General features: G+C 41.1%; 1 protein-coding gene across 2 annotated transcripts in view; it reads right to left on the reverse strand.

The window, feature by feature from the left end:
* b3glcta (beta 3-glucosyltransferase a) overlaps positions 1 to 25720 on the reverse strand; it is a 67732-nt gene that overhangs the window by 9067 nt on the left and 32945 nt on the right. For both annotated transcript variants that reach the window (XM_080772196.1, XM_080772195.1), the window contains exons 5-9: positions 7918 to 7994; positions 5511 to 5622; positions 2890 to 3026; positions 2670 to 2733; positions 395 to 526 (exon numbers count right to left, since the gene is read on the reverse strand). In XM_080772196.1, coding sequence (XP_080628322.1) covers positions 395 to 526; positions 2670 to 2733; positions 2890 to 3026; positions 5511 to 5622; positions 7918 to 7994 — 522 coding nt within the window. The remainder of the gene's footprint in view (positions 1 to 394; positions 527 to 2669; positions 2734 to 2889; positions 3027 to 5510; positions 5623 to 7917; positions 7995 to 25720) is intronic.

A 25720-nucleotide genomic window follows, 5' to 3' on the forward strand; every position in this document is an offset into this window, starting at 1 on the left:
ATGGTAGGTATGTATAGAAATAGAGGGAGAAATATGTTTTAGACCTATGGCCCTATCGTTCACTGGGCGCTATTCCTGATAAATATTCTCAAATAGCCTACCGTGATGCCGTGAGTGCATTGAGTCATTGTGCTATGCTGTGTATGTCTCTGTAGCTAAAGATATTACCGGACATTTTGCAGATACGCATGTAAGTGTTAAGACTGTGTCTCTTTCACTGGGCATAAGGCAGAGCATTAATATACACTACATTAATAATGTTTTCTGCTTGTTTATGTAAATGATATGTTCTTGTAAATACCACTGAATACCACTGTGTTTACATTCGATTAAGCCCACTATTCAAATGTTATTATTCTTCCATTGACAGCTCAAAAAGCATTGTGGTACCCACACACAGTGGAGGAAGGCTGCTGAGAGTTGTAGCACAGTGCTGGGCTTTAGAAGAGTCCTCTTGGTCAGTGCACAGTTCAGGGACAGCAGTAAGATGTGGCCCTTTCCCATTGTCCCATATATACAATGCAACCTGTAGGGATGGAAATTGTTGCCATGATAACAAGCTCAGCTGGACATGCACGTCTTTGTCGTCATTGTAAATATAACAGTAATCCTCTTCCAAAGAGAAAATCAACCAGGTGCTCGATGGAGGTGCACAACAAAACAGGTGCTTCAAAGATCAGTGGGACAGGAATACTGAAGAAAAGGCGGCGATTCGAGCAATCAAAAAAGTCACACCCGTGTGAAGTGAGTGGTGCAACTCCGTGCGGGGGTACCCGGGAAGGGGGGTGGGGGAACGCACCCAGGGTGCCGGCCCGATTCCGGCGAGCCGCCCCTCGTCCGAAACGGTTGAGAAATGACAGAGTTACCGTGTGGCGTGTGGGGGTCCCTCTACTGCAGTGTTTCCCAACCTTTTTTGTCCCAGGGAACACTTTTCATAGCCTAAAAATCTCGGGGCACACCTAGATATACAGTGTGTATAGGCCTATCTATATACATACCGGTACATACAGTGTTGGGATTAATAAAGTGACAACTTTTAAAATATCTCCATTACCATTATCCAAATGAATTCCTTATTATATATTTTTTTAAATACATTTGGGAGAAAAAAATGCTCATATGCAATGTGAAATGCCAACTAATTCTTAATCCTTTTGCTTGTCTTTATTGCCAACTTGTAAAAGCTGCATGCTTTTATTGTGAAGGGTCTCAGTTCTCACAGCCTGCATGAAAATAGCTGATCGACAAGCTCACAACGCATTGCGTCCGCAACGCGTTGTGAGCTTGTAGATCAGCCATTTTCAGCATGCAAGCATAACACGTGTAAATCAGGCATCACTGCGCTTCATGGAGGGAGGGATATATACTGTATGTTGTTGGCCGAACGAGACGATCATATGGTTGGACAACTATGGGCAGCTATTTTTGGACAGCTAGTTTTCGTGGCACATTATGTTTAACCACAACAACGTCACGTTTACTTTACCTCCTATAGTGTTTGGGTCAGGACATGTAGGACTGTATGTGTCTGCTCTACGTGCATATGCGCTCTGCGCGCTCCAGTATTTCTTGAGGGAGCGAACTCAGCGAAATGTATAGCGTCTTCTGGATGCATCTCTTTAGCATTAACATTTCAATGGCCGAGGGTCATTAGAGTCTATTGTTCCGTGTTGTTTTTTATCGCACGTCTAATGGTTAGACGTGACACAACAACGACGCAACAATAGGAAGCCTGCAGCCCAGTAGCTATAATATTGCTTTCGGGGGAGGGTTAATGTGCCGCCTGATTTGACAGAAAGTAACACTAACTTTGTGTTACATTCTGTAAAATCAAGCGGCACACCTGGACATATCAAACGGCACAGTAAAGTGCTGCGGTACATAGGTTGAGAAACACTGCTCTACTGTACCCTATACTGTACTGTACTGTACTGGCACACCCAAAATCACCATACAGTATATACAGTTAATATGTGCGTGTGTGTTTGTGTGTGTTAGGTTGCGCACGGGTGGTGAAAAACAGCCATGCTGTTTTCGTGCTCAGACGCACCCACCCACCCACCCAGCCAGCCAGCCACCCACACACATAGCTCCGTAAGTGAGGGTGTGAGGGTGGATAAAAACCAAGGTACTTTATTAGAAAAAGTTTCAAAAGCCAACATGTTTCGACTAAAAGGAGCTGTCTTCATCAGGGCAGGTATAAGTGTCCTTGATGATCAGGGCATGCCCTGATGAAGACTCCTTTGTGAGTCGAAACATGTTGGCTTTTGAAACTAAGTACCTTGATTTTTATCCACCCTCTCCTAATTTTTTGACCTTTTTGAGTGCTCGGATCGCTGCCTTTTCTTCAGTAATCCTCTTCCTCTGGGAATCTGAAGTCTGTTGACTTTATGTAAAACCCCATATTAGTGGTGTTCCCCTTTAAGAAATGAAAACATATTACGATGTACGCTGCAACACGACCATTGCAGGAAGTAATGAGATTTTACTTCAAGGTTGGATGAATATGATACTCTTGTTGATGAACGAATAAATTAGACTGGTGTTGGCTTAAATGTGACAAATGGGAAAATAGCTTGAGCAATTGATTGAAGAGCTTGAAGCTATATCAAGATGTTAAAAACAAGACAGGGCCTAGATGTAATCATCACACACGCACACAATCTTACCTCATGTTTCAGGTCAATGGTAAAGTCAGATTTAAGTGGCTCATCACGCACTTTGGTTGCAAGCCTGGAATAACAAATCACTGATTGGCACCCATTCCTGATAACATTGTGCATATGTAGTATGTACTGCAAATCTAAAGAAAACCATGAGCGTTAGAAGATGAACAAAACTAAACACCAAACAAAATATGGAAATCAGAGACATTATATATGTACTCACCGTTGAACAAGGCGGATACTTAAGGCCCAACCAGCAGCAAAATCAGGGTATTTGAAGACAGAGGGATTCTCTGCAAAGGCATAGTGATGGATGATTGTTGATTCCTCATCATGGAGGGGCTTACCAAGAAACAACTCCTGATAAATGGAAATAGTGCAACTTTTTCACATCAAAGTCTCCCAAATGATTATGTACAGTATTTGGCCTGGGCTGGAACCTCCATCTCAACATGAGTTGTACCCCCTCGTTCAAGATTTGTGTTGCTAAAATGTTTTAAAAAAAACACACACACACACACACACACACACACACACACACACACACACACACACACACACACACACACACACACACACACACACACACACACACACACACACACACACACACACACACACACACACACACACACACACACACACACACACACACACACACACACGTGCTTGTAGATCAGCTATTTTTAAATGGTCAATACTTTGAGAACCACGGTTATTACTATATTATAACTTGTGGAATGTTTTTATATTGTATTTTCTCAACTGTGATTATTTATTATTTATGTATGTATGACTGTATGTATGCTTTATTTAATAGGGAAGTATAGACCGAAGTATAGACCAAATCAGATGGTGACTTGATTATGAGCTGATGATCAAATTTGTCTGATTTGATTCAATTAGCACTTATTTAAATTGACTTATTGAATTGTCCACCAAAGGCCAGTCAATTATGTCACAGAGAATGTTTCGCCAACCGAGGCCCTGCACTGACTGGGGTTGACTGGAGTCATGCAACATCCATATGCAGGAAAACGTTGGCTGTGTTGTTCACTCAGAGATTAAGTTCAGACAAAGAATCCAGAGCAACACAATCAGTGAAATATGATATTGCACTTCGTTACTGTTCTCAAACTTCTCATTGACAGGTTTAATTACTGGAGCTGAGTCACAACACTCCAGTAATTATGTTTATGGGTTATTTATATCCATTCATGGCGAACTATGCAGTTTTTGGGTCTGTGCAGGTGGTGTCAGTAACATTGTTTTTGTTTTTTTAAGAAGAAAAATGCGTCTGCATATTTCTGTCTTTGTGTGTCGGATACACACATTTGGAGTACTCACGCGACATACAGTAGAGCAAGGGGCCTTTGCCACCTCACATATTTCTAATGTAATCTAATTTCTTTCTTAAAATTGCATTTATTTCATGACTCATAAACCTAATATAATTAATCTCTGATAAGTTTCTACTGTCCCAGAATTGTCCCAGATATTTGTATCTCAGTTGCTATTTTTGAGCAGTGGCACACCGTCTCCAATGAACAGCTGTGTGTGTGACTGTGTGACTGTGTGTGTGTGTGTGTGTGTGTGTGTGTGTGTGTGTGTGTGCCTGTGTGTGTGTGTGTGTGTGTGTGTGTGTGTGTGCCCTGTCTGAGTAGGACCTATTGACCCTGCAGCTGCTTAAAGGGATAGTTCAGATTTTTTAACTTAAGCTGTATGAAATACTTGCCATTAATATAGTGGTTGCAATTGTATTAATTGATTGCCCGAGTTCCGTGGTGGGAGTTCTGCTCTGGTTTTGGTGAAATATTAAGTAGTTCCGGTCATTTTGTGGGGGGCACAGGGGGCCATGCAGTAAAAGTAAATTAATTCACAAAACTAACGTAATTTGTATTGTTGACCTATTTCTAAAATATTAGCGCAACTTTCGTTCAACTTTGACATCACCTCTATCACATGGACTACTTTTACTGCCTGGCCCCAGTGCCCCCCACAAAATGACCGAAACTACTTAATATTGACCAAAACCCGAGAAGAACTCCCATCATGAGACTCGGGCAATCAATTAATACAGTTGCAACCACTATATTAATGGAAAGTATTTCATACAGCTTACGGTAAAAAAAATCTGAACTAACTAATCTGTTAAGTTAACAATTGTGCTTGGCTCCAAAGCATTCCAAGGCACCACACACACACACACACACACACACACACACACACACACACACACACACACACACACACACACACACACACACACACACACACACACACACACACACACACACACACACACACACACACACACACACACACACACACACACACACACAATTATAACACACAGTCACTATGTAACTAGTATAACACACAGTAACTACAGTATAACAATACAAGTATAGTTCCACCGCTCAGTTTGCACAGGTGCAATTTTTATTGTCCTCATGACAACGGGGACATCCCTTAATTGAGATGAGTGCTGAATGAAATACTGGGAGCATGCTGAGAGCACTGCCTCCCACACCCCCTTTGAGGAGTTCTGATTAAGAAGGTCTGAAGTAAAATCAGCTAAATTTGCATGTGCTTAAATTCACATTTATAATTGTTTTCAGATGTCAAGATTTTCTGAGATGATAGAATGGTGATTTTTTCCTCAATTAATTGAATGAGCTGTGAAAGTCAGAAGAGGTTCTGAAACTTGAAGCCAAAATTATACTACAAATAGGGCCAATTACTTTCTACTTCATTTTGGAGAGAGAGAGAGAGAGAGAGAGAGAGAGAGAGAGAGAGAGAGAGAGAGAGAGAGAGATGCAAGGTAGTGGAGAGCATACTCACTTTTCTCCAGTCAAACTTTGTGAGGACCTCAACCAGTTTGGACAACTTCACATTGGTTTCTTCCTCAAGAAAAATTATCCAGGAGGAGTTTTGCCCGAATGATTTAGAAAAGCTGGGTGGAACAAACAAAGGTAACAACAAATATCAATTACTCTCTAATAAAACATAGATGAACGAACAGAAGTCTGTTGTATTATTATAGACGATAAACTTCAATTTCATCGTCACATCAGAAGTTTACACCATAAAGGAGTGGGTGAGATTATTTTGTGAAAGCTGCCCTTAAAAGTTACACTATGAGAGTGCAGTGTAGGTACGTAGACTCATCCTTCTCACAGGGTCTATGACCCTGGAGGTCCACGTTTCTGATGTGGTCCACAGTGACACCAAGTGACATTCGTAGCATTTTTGTGTAGACAGACACCATCCAGGGCCCTTTTATGAGTGTCCATGTTTCAGCCCTATACAGCAGTACTGACAACACTGATTTGGAAAACGTATAGGCTGATGCCAGGGTAGTTGTCCGTTTTGGTCTGTCTTTGGTATTGGAACGATGATCATTGTAGGCCACAGCTCTGGCATCTCTCCAGACGTCTATGCTTGATTGATAAAATCAATCCTTGTCTATGGACACGTACTTCAGAACCTCGAGTGTCACTTCAGCCTCCCCAAAGCTCTTGCCGCACTTGTTAATAGCCTTGACCTCAACATTTTAAATAGAGGGTATGAGCATGCATAAAGTGAACGGGAAATCGAGTGGCAAATCGAGTGGCAAAGTGAGTGGAAAAGTGAGTTTAATGTCGCTTAATATCGTCTAATGCAATAAAATAGGACCTTTCTGTTTGGATGTATGGGCTGTCAAGGCCAGAAAATAGTTATTTTCCACTCAGTAGGCATTCCCGCATAACTTCCGGGTATGATGATGTCACACGCATACCCTCTATAAACAAATAAAACAAAAGAAATTAAAACAATTACACATTAGAAGGACAATATGTGTGTTTTCAATGAGTTAAAATGGTTATTTATGGTTATGGTTAAAATTGAGTTTGAAATGGACCCTTCGCTAAGCCCCACCCACTCCACGCTGCCAGACCAAGGACTGGCAAGCTGTGCTTGTCACCTGTTGAGAGGCATGTCAATTACGGGTTTTCTCAATGCAAATAATCGATCGTTTCAGGAGCAAAAATTTCAGTAGGCAGTAGGCTAGGAAGCATAGGCATTATTTCAATAAACTAAAATATAGGGAAATGTTAGAGGGAGAAACAGTATCTAACTAATTTAACTTTAACATCATTATCATTTATCACCAGTCCGGACAGGGTTTTTCATGCACTGCACGGTAAGACTACATTAGCTGTTAATAAATAGACAAACAAAATGAATTAATATATTTTAACGTGTGGTATCTGAAACAGGCAGGCTGTGATTCCGAATTTCTGTAGTGTGTTGACCTTGGTACTTACTGACTGTCTCCATAACACATACACCTGCTATCAAACTATGAACTTCTTTGAATTCCTATAAGGCCCTTTAAGTTCCTTAGACTACTGGCGTCATGCACCATGTGGTGCTGACCAGTATAGTAGTTTGCGAGACTAGCTGCGGTCAGACAAACACACACAGACAGGAGCAAAAACATGATTGATTGGTTTTCGCTTTGGTTTTGGTCTGGTGAAGATCAAAATAAATAATAAATAAAATATAAGTATCAAATATGAAAATCAATATCCAATGTACAGTACATCAAAGTGTGTGACTGTGTTCTGCAGTCTTTTCTGCGATAAATCTAACAACAGTCAGTTAACAAATATTAGATGAACAATAAATAAATGATCCATTACAGTAGTTCAAAGCCTATGTATGTACAGTATAGGCTCAGAGTGTGTGTTTTAATCACTTGTGTGATGGAAAACAGTTCCAGACGCCACTTTGGAATAAGATCAAAATTATGAATTGGATATGGACATGTTTATTTATAAGGCCTATAATCAACATAATGTATATGCTTGGATTACTGGGAGACAAAGTGGGTCATCTTAACCAATAGGCTCACTCTCACAACAGGACAGTCATGCATCATGGGAAGAAGGATTTACATTGTTAGTAATGATGATCTATTCTAGTGACTGAGTATTGTTCAATGGACCCGTCACTGATAAAAGAAACCCAACACCCTACATTGTTGGAATTGTTGGAATTGTTTCTGCGCTGTAGTGCCGAAATGATTTCGGCTCGTCAGAAATTTTCAGTAGCACCGAAGAGACGACTTTAGGACGGTACCCGCCCCCCCCCGAACCTCAAATGACGTCACATTGTAGGCTCTACAGAGCCGAACCGACTTTTATTCGGTTCTAAAATGAATCGGCCCTAATATGAACTCATTCACACATTTTGGAGCACTTACTATGGTAGCAGAGGAAGAATACTCCAGTCTCCCTCATTATTTGACAGACTGTGAAGAAGCAATACCAGAGGTGGATTCTGAAAGAGACAAGAGAAAACATTCCAACATTCTTCTTCAAACTTCTGTAACCAGGTTGAGATTCTTGAGACCAATAATTAATCCGGTACACAGAAGTTAACAACTGTCAAAACGTATATCTTAATTCCAATTTCCTTACGCAGTGAAGAATGCAGAAGGGGGTGCAGCATACGTTTGTTTTCCGACACACTAAGGCCTGACTCACACCTTCACAACAGATTGATGTATAGCTGATGCATGAGACTTGTTTACTGATGCAAGCTCGCAATGCATTTCCAATGGGAGTCACATGGTTTGACACAACATTTTTGTTGTATGAGGGGGAGGGGGGCAGTCGAAACACAGCCGAAAGCCGTACAATAAAAATGTTGTCAAACCATGTGACTTCCATTGGAAATGCATTGGGGCGGCCATGACACTTACCCTTTGTTTACATCTAGCATGCATCAATGTTGTATGCTAGATCGAAAGGTGTGAGTGAGGCCTAACCTAACAGGGAAGCCACGGGTGAGTTTTTAACGAGCAACGCATGTCGGGAGCCACGGGTGAGTCTTAACCAGCCACGCATGTGTCGGACTGTTGCACGTCGGACCAACGTCTGCACCCCTTCAGAAGGCATGTGAGGGGTTTCAGTGAAATGCGGATGTTTCACACTGTGATGAAAACAAAGCATGAGTGCAAAACCATGTGGTTCATTATTACATGATTCACTCATCATGCAGGAAGCCATGGTGTAACTGCCGGTGTCAGTTGGTTCATTTAACTTCAGTAATGTCTTTACTTTGAAGTTTGTTATTTTTCTTTGTTTACTTGTGTTGTCTTATTTTGACACTTCCTGTAGACCCTAGGTACTTTTATTGTGAAACTTCTTGTTGGTGTATATATATATATCTGAAGCATGCTGGCTTCACTCACCTCAGAGACACTCAGTCAGAGTGAGACACAGCATGTGGAAGCAGCAGAGCCACATGGTAGGAGACTTGTTTGTTTGCAACCTCATGTTTAACCCAGTTGATCTGACATTGTTGACATGGTTTGTAGATTCAGTATTAATGTAAAGCCGTTTATATTGTTTACAGTGCCTGCCTTTGCTGTGTCCTGTGCCAAGTATTATCCCAAGATTGTTATGAAGTTCAAGGTGGCATTCGATTCAACCCTTAGCCCCTCAGTTAGCGGAGTGAGGTACAGACTTACCTTTTGATTTGTTTGTTTGGTTTATTTTGTTTGTGGTGCCTTTGCGTCATGTTCTGCTTGGTTGTTTATTGAATCACTGATTAGGATCAACTATAAATTAAGTATTTTTATTGTTGACTTGTACAAAAGTGATTAACCCAAATGCACTGATTTTATTGAAAGCTATGAAATGTTCTATATGACTCTTAAAGTATTTATTCTGTTTTATAGTTTTCACGGTGTTCAACAACCTTCAACTGTACCTGAAGAATAAACAACACCCGTTGAGACCATTCAAGTTCTATTTCATTCATAAACCGAGGGCGCTAACAGTGAAAACTCAACCCTGAAGCAACTCAACGTCGACCCATCTCACCTACAGCCACCCAGTGCTTCTTCAAGTCACCAGCCTACAGCCACAAGTTTGTCATTGTCACACCACAGTAACCTATGCAGTGAGAGAGGACTTCTAACAGGTAGCCTCCTTCTCCTCTTGGACTGAAGAAAGGACATTAAGTTGCAAACCCGGCAAAGGAAACAAAAAATTATAAAATTAAAAAAGGAAACAAAAATTATAAAATTAAAAAAAGGAAACAAAAAATTATAAAATGGATAAAGGAAACAAAAAAAGGGACAAAAGAAGCATTTTCTGATATGAAGCGATTTGAAGGCTGTGTTGCACAGGTCTAACATACTTAATGTCAAACTCAGAATTATTCATGCTGCATTTAGATATTTAAGTGAAACTTAAAGTGGACATTTCTATAACTTACAATTATTTGTTCGGTTAGTTCTTCGTTTGATAAAATTACTTTGGGGGTTTAAGTGGTAGTCTGTGGGGCTTCGTAAAGTTATTGAAAAACCCAGACTAAAACCCAAAGTATAAGTGAGCAAACGCCATATAACCAAACAAATGTCAAGCCCAGATAAGATGGCAGCCAATATGCAGCAGCTGATGAGTTCTGAAGAGACCGCAGCTAAAATACAGAAGGAAGTAAAAACACTTGAAAAGGCATTCACTAAGGCCTATAGAACCTGGACGCAAACAGCAATAGAAGTTAAAAGAGCCTTAAGGACACTTTGCTCAGAAGAGGAACTTTATAAGATGAAACATGATATTCTGAACAAACATAATGCAACAAGTGAGATTTATGAATCCATTCAACGTAACTGCACTGCTACTCCTGAAATAATTTTTAAGAAAATGGAAGCCTCTATCATCCTGACCACAGAGTGGTGTGAGTTGGTGGACAAATGCCTGGTAACCACGGTTGGAAGGAGACCAGTGGGAGAAATTGAGACGGTGGCAGAGGAGTCCACTTCCACGCATGAACCTGGAGAGGAAAGTGCACCACTGGCAAAATCAAGCACTCGACAAAAAACATTTACAGAAAAGGGTAAAATAATGCATGATGAAAATATAAGGAAATACGAACAGGCATTTACCAAAGCATATAAAACCTGGGCGCAATCTGCCAAAACCATTCGAACAGAGTTAAAAACATTTTGTTCAGGGGAGGATCTCGGGGAGATAAAAAAGACTATTCAAACCCAACACACTGCAATTTATGAATGCTATAAATCAATTCAACGCAACGGCACCCCCACTCCTGATATTGTGACGAAAATGGACGTCTGTGGTACTATTACCTCAGACATATCCGAAATTGTGGAGAAACATTTAAAACCCATTGATCAACCTTTCAACGAACCGGTCGCTAAATTCACAGTCAGGATGACCTTGAATAAAGAAGATCATGGCTCAATTTTCGGACACACGAACACAGAAACTGTTGCCTCTGACACAGCAGACAAATACCGTGTGCAGTCCCGTGGAACCCATCCCAAGACCCCTTCCATATTAAGCAGCGACAACTCGAACTCCATCTCCAGCCATCAATCCAACACTTCATCCAAAAGAGCAGACGCAGAAGCGGATCTCGCCGCCACACAGGAAGCGGCCATGGCACTACAGGAGATCCAAGAGGTAGAGACAAAACTACAGCAACTTAAAGCGCAAAAAGACATCAAAATGGCAGCAGCACGGCTTCGAGTTTACAAACATTTCGAAGGTGCTTCCGAGCACTGCAACAACCCACCCTCTGCTCCTACTAACACCACATTACGCCCCCACCCTAATTCAAACCCAAAAGGTCAGGAGATTGTGGGAGAAATTGTGACAGTGGGAGAAATGGCAGCAGAGTCAACTCCCACAGATAACCCTACTGATCAGGAGAACCGAAGGTGGGTAAACCAAATCCCAGTAAGAGAAATGCCAACTCCATCTGCCAATGTGGTGATGGTGTTGGAACCAGACATTGGTGAAGGGAGACATGAAAACTGCTATGTATCGCAGGATGTTAACTCTGTGCAGCTTCTCAGCGACAGGCAGACATTGAATGTAGAGAAGTTAAAGGACAGCTCACAGCAGTCAAAAGAGCAGGAGAGTGACTTGGGCACCCCTGAGGAGTTGGCCATGAGCAGTAGTTTTGTGGGTAGAGCTGCCCTCATTGTTAAACATAAACTAGAGCATAAGAAGAAACCAGTGAGAAAATAAACTGAATCGGCCAGAGAGCCTTGGAGATCGGGAGCCATTGATGAGGGGAGCCATCCTGCTCTCCCACCGGCTAAGATGAAGAGCCTCACCATTATCCCTCCTGTTCCGTTTGAAGCCACATGCCCCGGTCCTCCCCAATCCCAGGAAAACCCAACTGTCTATGAGCAACAAACCCTTAAGTCCAGTCCCTGCCATTACAGACATATTTCGGCTAACTACAGCATTAACTTTGGCTCCTTGGCAAGAAGAAAACCACCCACCTGAAAGACTGACAAGATTATAATATTGTTTATTAATGTAAGATCCTTCCTCACCTTTTGACTCTGGGGAACTATGGTTTTTAAATCATGTTATGTTTGTTTTGGTATAACCTGATTGGTGGGAGTGTAACTGCCGGTGTCAGTTGGTTCATTTAACTTCAGTAATGTCTTTACTTTGAAGTTTGTTATTTTTCTTTGTTTACTTGTGTTGTCTTATTTTGACACTTCCTGTAGACCCTAGGTACTTTTATTGTGAAACTTCTTGTTGGTGTATATATATATATCTGAAGCATGCTGGCTTCACTCACCTCAGAGACACTCAGTCAGAGTGAGACACAGCATGTGGAAGCAGCAGAGCCACATGGTAGGAGACTTGTTTGTTTGCAACCTCATGTTTAACCCAGTTGATCTGACATTGTTGACATGGTTTGTAGATTCAGTATATAGTTTTGTAGATTCAGTATTAATGTAAAGCCGTTTATATTGTTTACAGTGCCTGCCTTTGCTGTGTCCTGTGCCAAGTATTATCCCAAGATTGTTATGAAGTTCAAGGTGGCATTCGATTCAACCCTTAGCCCCTCAGTTAGCGGAGTGAGGTACAGACTTACCTTTTGATTTGTTTGTTTGGTTTATTTTGTTTGTGGTGCCTTTGCGTCATGTTCTGCTTGGTTGTTTATTGAATCACTGATTAGGATCAACTATAAATTAAGTATTTTTATTGTTGACTTGTACAAAAGTGATTAACCCAAATGCACTGATTTTATTGAAAGCTATGAAATGTTCTATATGACTCTTAAAGTATTTATTCTGTTTTATAGTTTTCACGGTGTTCAACAACCTTCAACTGTACCTGAAGAATAAACAACACCCGTTGAGACCATTCAAGTTCTATTTCATTCATAAACCGAGGGCGCTAACACATGGGGAACATTTTTCAGGCTACCTGGGCTGCCTGCCTGACTATAACGTCATGGTTGGGAAGAGTATTGAAGGCAGCCGGTCGATCTCACCGGACTGTTTGAGACCGCTATACCTACCGTAGTTAAGAAAACCCTGAATTATCTTAACCTCAGAGCCAGCCACGAAAGATGGCGAACACCAGAGCTTGGGTGCCAGCGATGCTGCAGCATAAAACGGCATTTTAAACGGGTACTTCGCCCCCGTTTAACATTCTATACCTGTCTCTGATGTGCTAACAATAGAGCAGTTAATGAGAGACGCCTGGTAGTTTAGTTGGAAAAAGGCAGCAATATAGCCAAAACTAATATATATCAGTACCAATTGTTCATACATAATTAATGTCATATGCACTGGGTACATTCATGAGGTTTTCACTGTCTACTCCTGATCTAAAGAAAAACAGGCTGTTCTTCGGTGGATACAGTAGCAACAAATGGGGACACTTGATTGCACAATGACTCAAGAGAAGACTGCGGTCACAGAGACTCTATTAAAATGGAAAGACATTGTGTTTCATCATCAAAACTGGTACTGTAGATCCAACAACAAACTGTCAAAACCACTCAAATAATGAGCCGGAGAGAAAAAGAAAAGTCAATACAAGGCCAGGCCCAATTGATGCTTGCAGCAGTATCTCTCTCTGTTGGAACCTTATACTCACTCTTTTTAAGGGTTGTGCAATTCATACTGTAGTGAAGCCAACATGTCCATTCATGTTCATTCTAGCTATGCTAACAGACATATCATATATTAGCAGTTGTTTCCACAGATCTGCCATTATCTTTTATGTGATTAGTGAAAGCTTCATTCAAAGAGACAGTACTTGCTTGAAAATAACCTTGAGTTAAAGGGTTAGTTCAGATTTTTGGACTTAAAGCTGTAGGAAATACTTGCTGTATAGGAAATACTTGCCATTTATAGTCATTGCAAAAGTATGAATTGATTGCCCGAGTTCCATGGTGGGAGTCCTGGTCTGGTTTTGGTGAATATTAAGTAGTTCATTACATGGTTCATTCTCCAGGGAGCATGAAAGTGTTAGATTCTGAGATATAAGTGGACCTTTTAGTCCAAGGGTGGCACTTGAGGAAAGGCCATTATAGGGTCATCAAAATCAGTAGGGTGGTTCATCCAAAATCAGTAGGGTGGTTCAATCCAGCCAGTAGTTTTCATGTAATCATGTTTTTGAATAGTGGTGGAAGGACTGACATATCCATCCTTAACCCATTCAGGCATGACGTAGAAATTAAAAAAAAAAAGTTTTCTAAATCATGACAATTTTCGGAAAGATTTGAGGCACATTTTAACGATTTTTCAAAAATAGCAGATCTACAAGCTCGTAGCGCGACTAGGTGGCACGCTATGAGCTTGCAGATCTGCTATTTTTCAATAGCTAAATTATAACAATGTTTAATGTTTTTCCGCCCCAAAATGGGTTAACGCAGTTACCGGTAATAACAGAGCATGTAACGATACACTCAACTCACTCAACTCAACTTGACAGTGCAGAAACATAATTGCCTTCCTTGATGTATCAATAACGACCATCACCTGGGCAGTCACAGACACATACAGCTCCCCTCTGCAGGCCTCTACTACTGAAAGTGACTGCATGGAGTATGTCTCATTTCTCTCCAAAAGCACGTGAATATGATGGAATATGATTACAGCTCACATTTCACACACATCACACACTAGCCCCCCTAAAAATATATTTTGTTTTTCTTTTTGAATCGATTTTCATTTTTAATAAATCGATACATATCGTCGGGATATAATATCGATATACGATATATCGTTACATGCCTAGTAATAACACTAGTGTGTGCAGAGTGGAGCGGGGGTATATGCCGCTCCTTGCTCCAGGGGGGCTGTTGTCATGCTCGCTATCCGCTCACATTGATCCGCCCCGCTCCCCACCACTCCCCCGCTCACCTTGATTTGTGCACCGGTCGCTCAGACCAGTCGCACAGCAGCAAAACAAAAAAGCTCACATTGGGGTTGATAACCAATGTGACCCCCGTTCCCCCACGCTCATTGTCAACATCCCCCTCTTGGTCTAACACACTCTTCTACATGTCTATTGATTAACACTGAATTATGTATTTACCATATTTGGATGCCTTGTTATTTCCCCAGACGTACAGTTTGTTTATATCATGCATACATAGTATATGCATATACACGCAGGGATGTGCTGCATTAATCAATAGCCTATAAGATCAGCTTACGATGGCCATATAAAGTATGTGCTTATGTGAACACGGTTCTTCTCTTACCATTCCTTACTTCCTGCTGCTGGACTTGGTACTATTACGCCTAATGGTACAAATTCCTGGTCATAAATTATTTTACCAACTACTGTTACCACAGCTTAGCCTCATCACCTTACTTGCCAGTGCCACTACTCATGCAGTATAATTCCATTCATACACTATCTTAGCTAAAATGTGTGCTTAGTCACTATGTCCTTGACTGTTACCTTGAATTATCCCTGCGGACCGTGGTGCTTGCTTAGGCACTGACTATTTCTTTATATAAATATTTTGTTTAGCAGTGGAATTTTGAAACGATGCAAGTCAGAATCTGCAGGTTTACCAGTGTACAGTGGGAGAAGTTTGTTTTAGTAAAACCTCCATAATTTCTAGTTTTCCAGGAGTATCCGAGCTACCTTGTATTCTTTACAGATGCCATACCAATTATTTTGTGCAATAGCGAATAGTCCAAAGCCATCTAAAATATTGAAGCAAGTGAATTTAAAGGCTGGAATTTGAACAAGCCGAGATCAAGAAAAACGTACCGGTATATCCACTATTCCACGTATGAACTCCAGACACTGGCTGCGGTTACATGAGGGCTTTTTCATACAGAATGAAAACTTCAGAATTAATTAATTCAGAAGTAATGTTTTTTGCTGCGTGTTTACATGGGAAATGGTCATTCCGAATGAGTGTTTACACGAGTACAAAATTGTTTCAATAATGGAAAATAAATGGAATCAGTTTTAAGTTTAAATCAGATTGGCCATTTTCATTCCGATTTAAGTTTTTATGGTGTTTACATGACAACTTTTAATGGGATTTAACTGTCCATGTAAACGTAGCCAATGACCGGAGTTGCCACAACACAACAGGTGCCTTCATTGAAAATTCCCTCAACAGCTCCCCCAGCAGCCAGAACAGGTCATTTATCATTGCAGCTGGAAAAGGCTCAGAACATGCAGAGCGTTGGCCTCACGATTTAACCCATTTACGATTCAACTGTTAACGATTAGATTATATGATGCATCTCAATTTTCATCAGTTAATACAAGCGGTCAAATACATATTTTGAACTAGTTTTATTTATAGTCCTTTAATGTGATGTGTGTATAATCACTCTCCTTCAAACATACTAATAATAAATATAGCTGTAAGCAGCAATAAGACAGAATCAGGCCATTAAAGTAATAAAGCAATAGACAATACGCAATGTATGTCTTCTAATTAGTAGCAAAATACTACAGTGACTGCAATATGTCTAACAAGTAATGTTATATAGAGAGGAGTGATATACTCTTATACTCTCATATACTCTTCCCTATTAACGATTAGGTTGGAGACTGGAGATGACGTCACTTTTTTCGTTACCTCCTCGAATCAACCATGCATTAGCAGGGTCCAGATTTTGGACCCAATCAGGTTCTGTGTTCCGGGCTAGTGACGTGTTGTTCACTGATTGGAGACTGGGGAAGATTCTTTTTTTACACTGATTGGCTGAAGGTTGTCCGTCAACGCTGTACTTAACAGGGACCAGACTCCACACAAATTAAAGTAAATGCGATTTCAAGGAGGAGTGGTTAACCAGGCTACGAAATTCTTTGACGTCGCTTTCTTGAGGTTGTTAAAAGTGGATCGAGCAAATCATACAATCGACCATCCTAAATGTCAGAGGTCCTTTGACGAATGACAGTGAGCTTCAGTTCTTGAGTGATTCCCACTCTTGGAACCACAGGCTTTCCCAAACTGTGGTGGGTAGTGACCACCAGGGGGTGCGTTTTCCACGAAATTTCGTATACAGAACTGCCAAAACTGCAAAAAATGGCGTAATCTGTATTAAAACATTAAGGGGTTAGGGGTCTACGGGCTTGATTGTGCAGTCATGCTTGTTTGAGCACATGCAGAGAGCCTACATGTGTTTGGGAATGTTATTTTGTCAGCTGAGACCTAAGCCATACAGCGTTTATTTAATTATTTAAACAGTCAACGTTTGCCTGATCAATCGTCAATTCACTCTTGTGGTGTTTTTGAGCTCCATTATGGAGCTATGTCCATCCGTATGTATGTATGTCCATATGTCCGTCTCTGGTTCCTGGTGGTCTGGTACAGTACACTACAATACAGTAGAGTACAGTAACTATAACAATATACATGTATAGTTGCACCACTCAGTTCACACAGGTGTGATTTTACCTCTCTCTCTGGTTCCATAAGGATGTCCGCATGTCTTCTCATCAAGTCAAGTTGTAACCATTGAGAACTGTTTTGACGTGAGGGGATTGAGGCGGAGATCAGACCACCCGGCTTTTTTTTTAACATCGAATAATAGCACCGTCGACCCATAGCTAAATTAGAGCGACAGACAAACAAGTCAAAGATACTAGAGAGATGGAAAATAGATTCCTTCGTGTGTCCTCGCTGCAAGCTCCTCGGGTTGGACATAATTCAAGATCACCATTTGTCAAGGTCGACAGTGTCATTGATGGTAGATATGAGATACTACTGTTCAAGGTGCAAAAGGGGTTGGTGAGTATTTATGCTCACCGGTGGTCACGTTATAAATAAGATCTAGTATGCAAAGGTTGCAAGTTGCATATAATTATGCAAACAGCATCGTTGTAGCACTCACAAGCCCCATAATGAGCTGTTGACGCTATACAGCCAGACTAAAGGGCCATGCAAACAGGAAGCGAGGAACGCAGGCGTTGTTGCCTGGATCAACACAGGTCTCCTCCAGGTCTGCTCAAGAGGGGTGCAACAACGCAAGCGTAAAAAAAGCTAAACAGAATCTAGGTCTGGTGAGTCTTCCAGTGACATCTTTGTCAGGCTTTTTTTTTAGATTTGTATTATCGCGAGAACAATGGTTTCTATATTCTATCATGGTATAACTTTTCAGGAATAGAAAGCCTGCAGTTTAGACGGGTTTCTGAACTGCCCACAGCCCTCCTATAAGACACAGACTGAGTAGAACAAAATGGTGCTATTTTATCATGAACATTAGTGAGGACCAATTATATGAAGATAAGGTTAAAAGTGGTGAAGAGGTCAGACGTCCGTAATGATTATTTCATGATGAAACCCAACCCATGCCATGACCCACCTGGTGGTCCAACTTGGGAACGCCCGTCAGCCCAACACAGAACTGCACCACATCATGGAACCTTTGGAACAACTACTGTACCTCTCCTCGCTACTGTCTCGTACCCGCATATAAGCACTCACCCTGGGCATAAAGGCCACCAAAAAAGCAGATCTACAAACCACCAAATTTGGCCCTTAACTAATGATTTATTAACTTTGCTTAATAGTTACTTAATGTTGTTGATGATTGATTAGTTACAACAGAAACATGAGAAACATACAGTAACAGGGCAATGAGGGCATGCCTGCCTGCACAGCACAAACAGCATGCAGAGTTCAACAACACTGCAGCGATAATGTCATTTCGGAACCCGCTTGCCTTTGACTAATGAGCAATACCTAGGAATATAAATAGAAAAATTGGCACAGCGGCCTGTCAGTTCATCAAGTACTCACCACTACTATTTGAAATGCATTTGGCGAGCCTTGTGCTCTGCAAAGTCATACACAAAGCATGGAGTACGTGCCCCATATGTACCGGGCGTATGACCAACTTCTTCACCCAGTCATTTTTCAATTGATACCATAAGTCAATCCACTCTGTAAATTCTGTCCCCTTGTGATGCTCAGATAGTTTCTGATTAGTTATTATTTAGATAAACGAGTGCTGCTAGGGGATGTGACGGTGACTTAAGGGGAGACAGAAACAACAGAAAGTAAAGAACAAAATACATGTCTGACTTGCACTGTAGATATTCCTTGTTCTGCGTTCCCCCCTTTCTATCATCGAGCTACACTGTTGTGTTTATATCCAATCATGTTCACTCATTTAAGTACTTAACGGCACTCTTGACAAATGATTGATGATGACTTAGCAGCCTATGGGTTGTTTTGACAGTTTTATACTTCCATTTAATACTTATATTGATACCAAATGACTTGCAATGGGGTTTATTTTTTTCAGAATTGCCCCTGTCACCCAGTGTCCCCAAATGACCCCAGCAGCACTCATAGCATAGTGGAGACATATTGCTACTTGCTACTTTGTTGTGGACAAAAGTGATTTTCTTTTTCATTAATCTGTTATTAGTTGTCATTACATTACATCATTATGCATCAATGTCATGGTTGTCCCACGCGATCAAATTACCCCAGAGATAATGTTTACCGATTTGTGTGAGTTTTGGACAAAATCGAGTCTGGCACAATGGCCGGGGCCTATGTGTGGAGTTGCATCATGATACAAGGAATCCATGGGAAAAAAAGATTTATGATTGCACATCCTACGATTCAAGAGTTATAGACCAAAATGTAAAGTGGGCTGTTATAGTGCCACCATGAGGCAAATTTGAAAGATTTGGGATGGAGGTTCTTCCTTGGCTGATCGGTCCAACGGTGCGAGATATTAGCTGCTCACAGTCACACACACCGCTCGCTCAGTGCTCACCTTCATTTGCGTATCGGGCGAGCCGCGATCCGCTCAGATCTGGCCGCTCAGCAGCAAAAAACGACAAAAAAAATGCTGTTTTCCTGAAATTGGCTAATTAAACACACGCCTTCGGAGCATAAACATTTATGCTTTTAAAAAGTGTTAAACATGTTCTTCTGTTTATAATCTAAACAATGACACGTTCACTAGCTTTCCCACTTTAACTAACAGGCGATTGATATCATGATCATTAACTTTGATAGCTAACTGCAGCAGATGAATTGGGCATCGCAGATGTAAACTTGACATGGTTAAGTACAGGCTACTCTAGTCTCTAGTCTACAATATTAGTAACCGCGTCCACTTGGTTTTGCGAGAGCGCAGGTTCCTCCGCAATTTCCCCCTCTTCCTCCACCACCACTTCAGCATCATCATCTTTCTCCTCTTCTTCAACGTCAGGGAGGAGGTTAAATGCCTTGATCATGTTGCTGGCACTGTCGGTCGCCACACGAATCACACGTTGATGAATGTTCCAATTTTTCAGCACACTTTCGTAAATGCACTCTGCACACACTAAATCCATGCGTGTAAGGTTCTAAACACGTGTGCCGTGTGCACTGAGCAGCTCGGAGCGGCTCGGAGCGGAGGACAATTCTCGCTCCTGAAGCCGCTCTGACCCATTTTAAAACCCGCTCAGCGCTCGATTCAAAATCCACCTGCTCCACTCCTCCCGTCGCTCGCGCTCCACGCCGCTCACATGCTCTGCTCGACCACAGTTCCTCCAGCTTGGCATGTATAGCTAGCTACTTAGCTAGATACCCAATTACCCATGGATGACAGGAAGTGCCAGAAAGCCAGAGGCTATAGCAGAAATTAAAATGTAATCTAAAGATATTTTAAGATATATTTTCGTGAACAGAAATGACGAATAGATGACCGCCTGGGATTTCTGTGTAGTTCCAGACTCTATACATACTGCAGCATTCGGAGATTGTAGAATAGTTATCTGCATGGCTACGCAGGACTACTAGTAACTCCAATTTCTTTGATTTGGGTAAAATAAATAGAAGTAATCACAATATAACTTAATAAAAGACATGAATAAATATGAATAGTCCAATAAATATACATAGCAACAGTAAATTACATAGAACGTAGGATGTCACATGAACTTACAAAATATGAACCCACTGACAGCCTAAAAAGGTGATTTACCACAATCACAATTTAACCACTGTTTTTCTGAGCAAACGCTATTTCCACTTCCAAAAATATTCTAGTAGTCAAATATTATTGTATGTCAAAACCCTCGTCAAAACTGTTGCTGTTTGTGTGGAGAAGAAGGGGAGACTTTTATACGACTTAAATGGTATATAAATTAAAAGATCGGTTTAACCTTTTAATCCAGGTTTTATCCAGATCGGGAAAATTGTCGATCACCGATTGGTGGCCGATCGATCGGAGTGCCTCTAATTTCACCTCTAAAGGACAACTTTCGTTTTTTTCAACCAAGGTTCCTTGTTTTAGGTTGTTATTAGAGAAAGTAAAGGATGAGTGTTATTTCATTTTTCATTTGATTTCTTGTTTTATTATTTACTATATAGTCCTACTAGATCCCAGGAAAATACATCAGGCCACAAAAGATCACAAGATCTACTGAATGTGTAAAACTGACATATTGAGCCTATGACATAATGACACAGTATGGCAGCCCCCCAGTAGGCCTCCTTCACATTCAGTAGATCCTGCGATCTTCTGTGGCCAGATGTATGTCATTTCCTGGGGTTTATTAGGAAGATAGTAAAAACACTCATCTTTTACTTTCTCTAATAAACCTAAAACATAAACCTTGGAACCTTGAAAACTCAAGTTGTCCTTTAAAGAATGATAAGATTAATGCTACAGAGCATGGGAGAGTCTTGTTTCGTATAAAGGGGTAAAGGTTTTGAAAAGCATTTCCAGGAGAGCAATTACCAGTGATACCCAATTACCCATGGATGACAGGAAGTGCCAAAAGCCAGAGGCTGTAATATACTGCAGTGAGTCTCTGTTGTACAACAACACTATTGTTCGTGCACTATTGCCTAATGGAAAGAAGCTATTAAACAGTGGCATCGGGGCTACTTGGCAAGTTAGTCCAAATCAGTCCAGCACCATCAAAAGAGAGAAATAAAATAAATCAAACAGTTGACAATTTTACAATGCAGCCGTGCCAGGACAGTCGCACTCTGGCAACAACAACAAAGTCAGTTGTGGCCATCTTCATTCGGCAGCCATGATGCCATCTGCACTAAGAGGAAACTCTTCACAGTGCTGATGGCTATTGGCTTACATCACTCCACCCACCAGTTAAACCACTATTTGCTGTTTTTATCAGCAAATTACAATAACTTACATGCTCACCTTGTTGGTGACAGTTGATGCACCAAACCAAAACGGTCAAAGACACAATAATGGATGATAAATGATAATGAAGGACGAGGCGACACTCATCAATATAAAATCAAGCAATATTACCCCAAATGTACGAATGTGCTGCACTACATTATACATTTTTGAGTGGTGCAACCATAGGGTGCAGCCACTCTCAAGGTCCAGTTTTGTCCGTCCGTCTGTCTGTCCCTATGTCCGTCCGTTTAGGGTACAAACAGGGGGCGCTGTTGCACCACTCACCACTCTGACTTTTAAAATATGAGGATGCAAATGATAGCCATGATGTCCTTTGATTTTTAGGAGAGGCTTCGCACGCATGCACACACGTGCGCAAGCACAATCTTGTCATGTCACAGAGAACTGCCAAGATTAAAGACTGCAAAATATCTTCTTCCCACCACAGTGGCTTGGCATCCTGTTTTATCTGATAGGCCAAATGCACCAAGCTACAGTACGACATACTGGATGACATACCAGCAGACTGCTTCAAGTGCACCCAGCACACCCGGCACTTCATCTCTTAAAGAAGGCAGAGGAACTGAGGGGTGTGTGGTCCTAATGACAAGAACAATGTTGATGACAGAGGAACTGAGGGGTGTGTGGTCCTAATGACAAGAACAATGTTGATGACAGAGGAACTGAGGGGTGTGTGGTCCTAATGACAAGAACAATGTTGATGACAGAGGAACTGAGGGGTGAGTGGTCCTAATGACAAGAACAATGTTGATGACAGAGGAACTGAGGGGTGTGTGGTCCTAATGACAAGAACAATGTTGATGACAGAGGAACTGAGGGGTGTGTGGTCCTAATGACAAGAACAATGTTGATGACAATAGTAAGCCTAATCATTTGTTTCATTGAATGGGACTTTATACAAGAGTTTATGTAATGACCAATAATGGTTTTCAGATAAACCGAAAATAGAAGCAAAAACAAAAATAACCGAATATTGATTATGCCAGGTCTTTTGAGTACAATTCAGATCAACATGCCAATTTAGATGAAGAAACTCACAGTACTTGTTGGCTATTGGATACATCACACTGCCCACCAGCGTAGAATTTTGTTTCCTGCTTAAAACTTTTCATTCCATATTTGGGGTTTTACAGGATGAAGGCTTTGACATGATTGATGACCTCTGCTGAACCACTGAGAACAAAAAAGAAAACTTGGGCAACATGGGCAGATTGGACTGGGCCTCCAAGCAGGAAGAGAAATATGTGCAAAAATATTTGCCAAATACCCCAACCTCGAAGATAGTCTGCTATATCTGGATGACAACTTGATTGCACATTGATCTGAAGAGTCGCTCAGCCCTTAAATCAGAAATTATAATAGGCTATATATATCTGGGTTGTGTTGGCTGGGTCGTTTATGTAATGGGGATGTCATTTACTTTTGAAGATATTTCATACCACGAGGCCGAACAGCCATATGCTATTGCTGCTACTTGCTACTGCCCTGTTATATATCTCATTATTGCCTTGCACTTGAAATAATTGCTTTGCACTGGAAATAATGCAGTCATGTATTAATAAACACATTTCTCATACCATAAGTATGCCTTCCCCCTCAAAAGTTGATTGTGCAAGATGACATGACACCTATACTATAGTAGGTGAAAGTAATTGATAATCTATGCATGTTTGTACTTTGTGAAGTAATTATAATGATTAACATTTCTATTTGGCCAAAGGAGACCCCTTCACAATATTAGTTGACATGCCCACAAGAAGCCAGTTTGTCAAAGTGGTGAAGACCAATGTTCTTGTATAATGTGGCTGGTATAATGTGGGGAGCCTAACCTCGCCTCACCAGGCTTTCCACCTCAGAGGAAAGCCTGGTCTCTGTTCCAAAAGTGCCGTGTGAACCGGTCTGAAGTGGATGATATCGTTACGTCATGTTTGTTGTAGTATTGTTTTGTAGTCAACAGGCAGGAACATTCAAACGGAATCGCCTTTTCCCTCAAACCGGAAGAATAACAATAAAAGCTCTCGTAGCCTGCAGCTTTTATTGAGAAAAATCGGTTTGAGGGAAAAGGAAGTTCCGTTTGATTGTTCCTGTCTGTCGACTACAATACAATACTACAACATGACGTAACGATATCATCAGCTCCCGACCGGATCATATACCTGAAATGAAATGGTGCCCAGGCTATGGGGAGCCAGAGCCCCTGGTTGTCCCAGGTACCATTCCAGGCCAGGACAGCAATGTCGATGTCCCTGAGGAAGACTCTTAGAGACGAATTGTTCCCAGAATGTCGTGGAATCCAATGGCTGCTCAGTGCTCCTAGTTATTATAGGATGGGCAAATGCAAAGGACGAATTTCACCTACATATGTACGGTATATATATATACAGTATATACACACACTAATGCTGTCACGATTCTCGATACGTATCAAAATCAAATCGAAATTGACATCCGAGATCACGAGCCGACTCACGATATTTCATTACATGCGCACGTCCGTCAGTTTTTTCACCCTGGAACGTTTCTCACGGGACGTGTTTCAGCCAGTCGGACCGGATACAACGATGCACCAAGCAGCCTGCTGTAGCTCATTGCGTGCAGTCAGTCAGCAGAGAGCAGACAACAACAAATTTACTCAATGAAGAAGCCGTTTATATCGCTTTTGCCCCGTGGATGGGACATTTAGATTTAAAAACAGAAAAGCGTAGATAAAAGCATATAGTTGTGTACAATAGCGGAGTGACAGGTTCCATATGGGGCTGCCTGGAGTCTACGCTGGTTTACACGCTATGGCTGATTCAGTGTGTCTCGCATCGAGACGAGCATAATATCAAGGCAGTGCGAACAAAGCTGTGTTCGGTGCGAGACATGCTGACGCAGTCCAGCCCCATGGAAGGATGCTACATTATAGAAGAGTGAGCTCCTTTATAACTCTATGGGAGTGAGAGGTTCCATCATGTGGGGCTATAATGTTAGTCCCGAGTCCAAGACTCCAAGTAGGAGTTACAAAATGTTGGTATTGGTAAATCTGTTATGGATGTTATGTCCTCTGAAGCTAAATAGTTGTTTTCTAATGTTCCACCCTAATAAAGTAATTATTTACTTACTTTTATTTTATTTAGTTACTTAGAGTAGAGCTTAACAATAATGTTGCCATCTCATCATCTTAAAGGTATATTCAGTGATTTCACTCAAAAAACCTTAGGTTACGTTTTTGGCTGGGACCTAAGCCTTTCATCCAATCAGGATAGAGAGCCAAAAACGAAACCTAAGGTTTTTTGACCCCCAGGGGTTAACTGGGGACAGGGAGGAACTCCTTATATGGTCAGCACACTCTATAGTAGAGAGGATTATCACAACAAAACAAAAAAATAAGTTATATTTGAATTAAGTGAAATCACTGAATATACCTTTAAAGAAACATCTGAGAATGATGTTAGGGCATAAAACCCAAAGTTTATATTGTTATATATCTCATTCTCATGTGTTATTAGTCAAATAAAAGTACCTTATTGCAGAGAAACAAGTGTTTTTCTTTACAAATCAAATCACATAATGTGACAAAAAACACCCCAAGGAGTGGGGACTATTCTATGCTATTCTA

This window comes from Protomyctophum bolini (assembly GCF_963924005.1).
Source record: "Protomyctophum bolini genome assembly, chromosome: 9".
NCBI lineage: Eukaryota > Metazoa > Chordata > Actinopteri > Myctophiformes > Myctophidae > Protomyctophum > Protomyctophum bolini.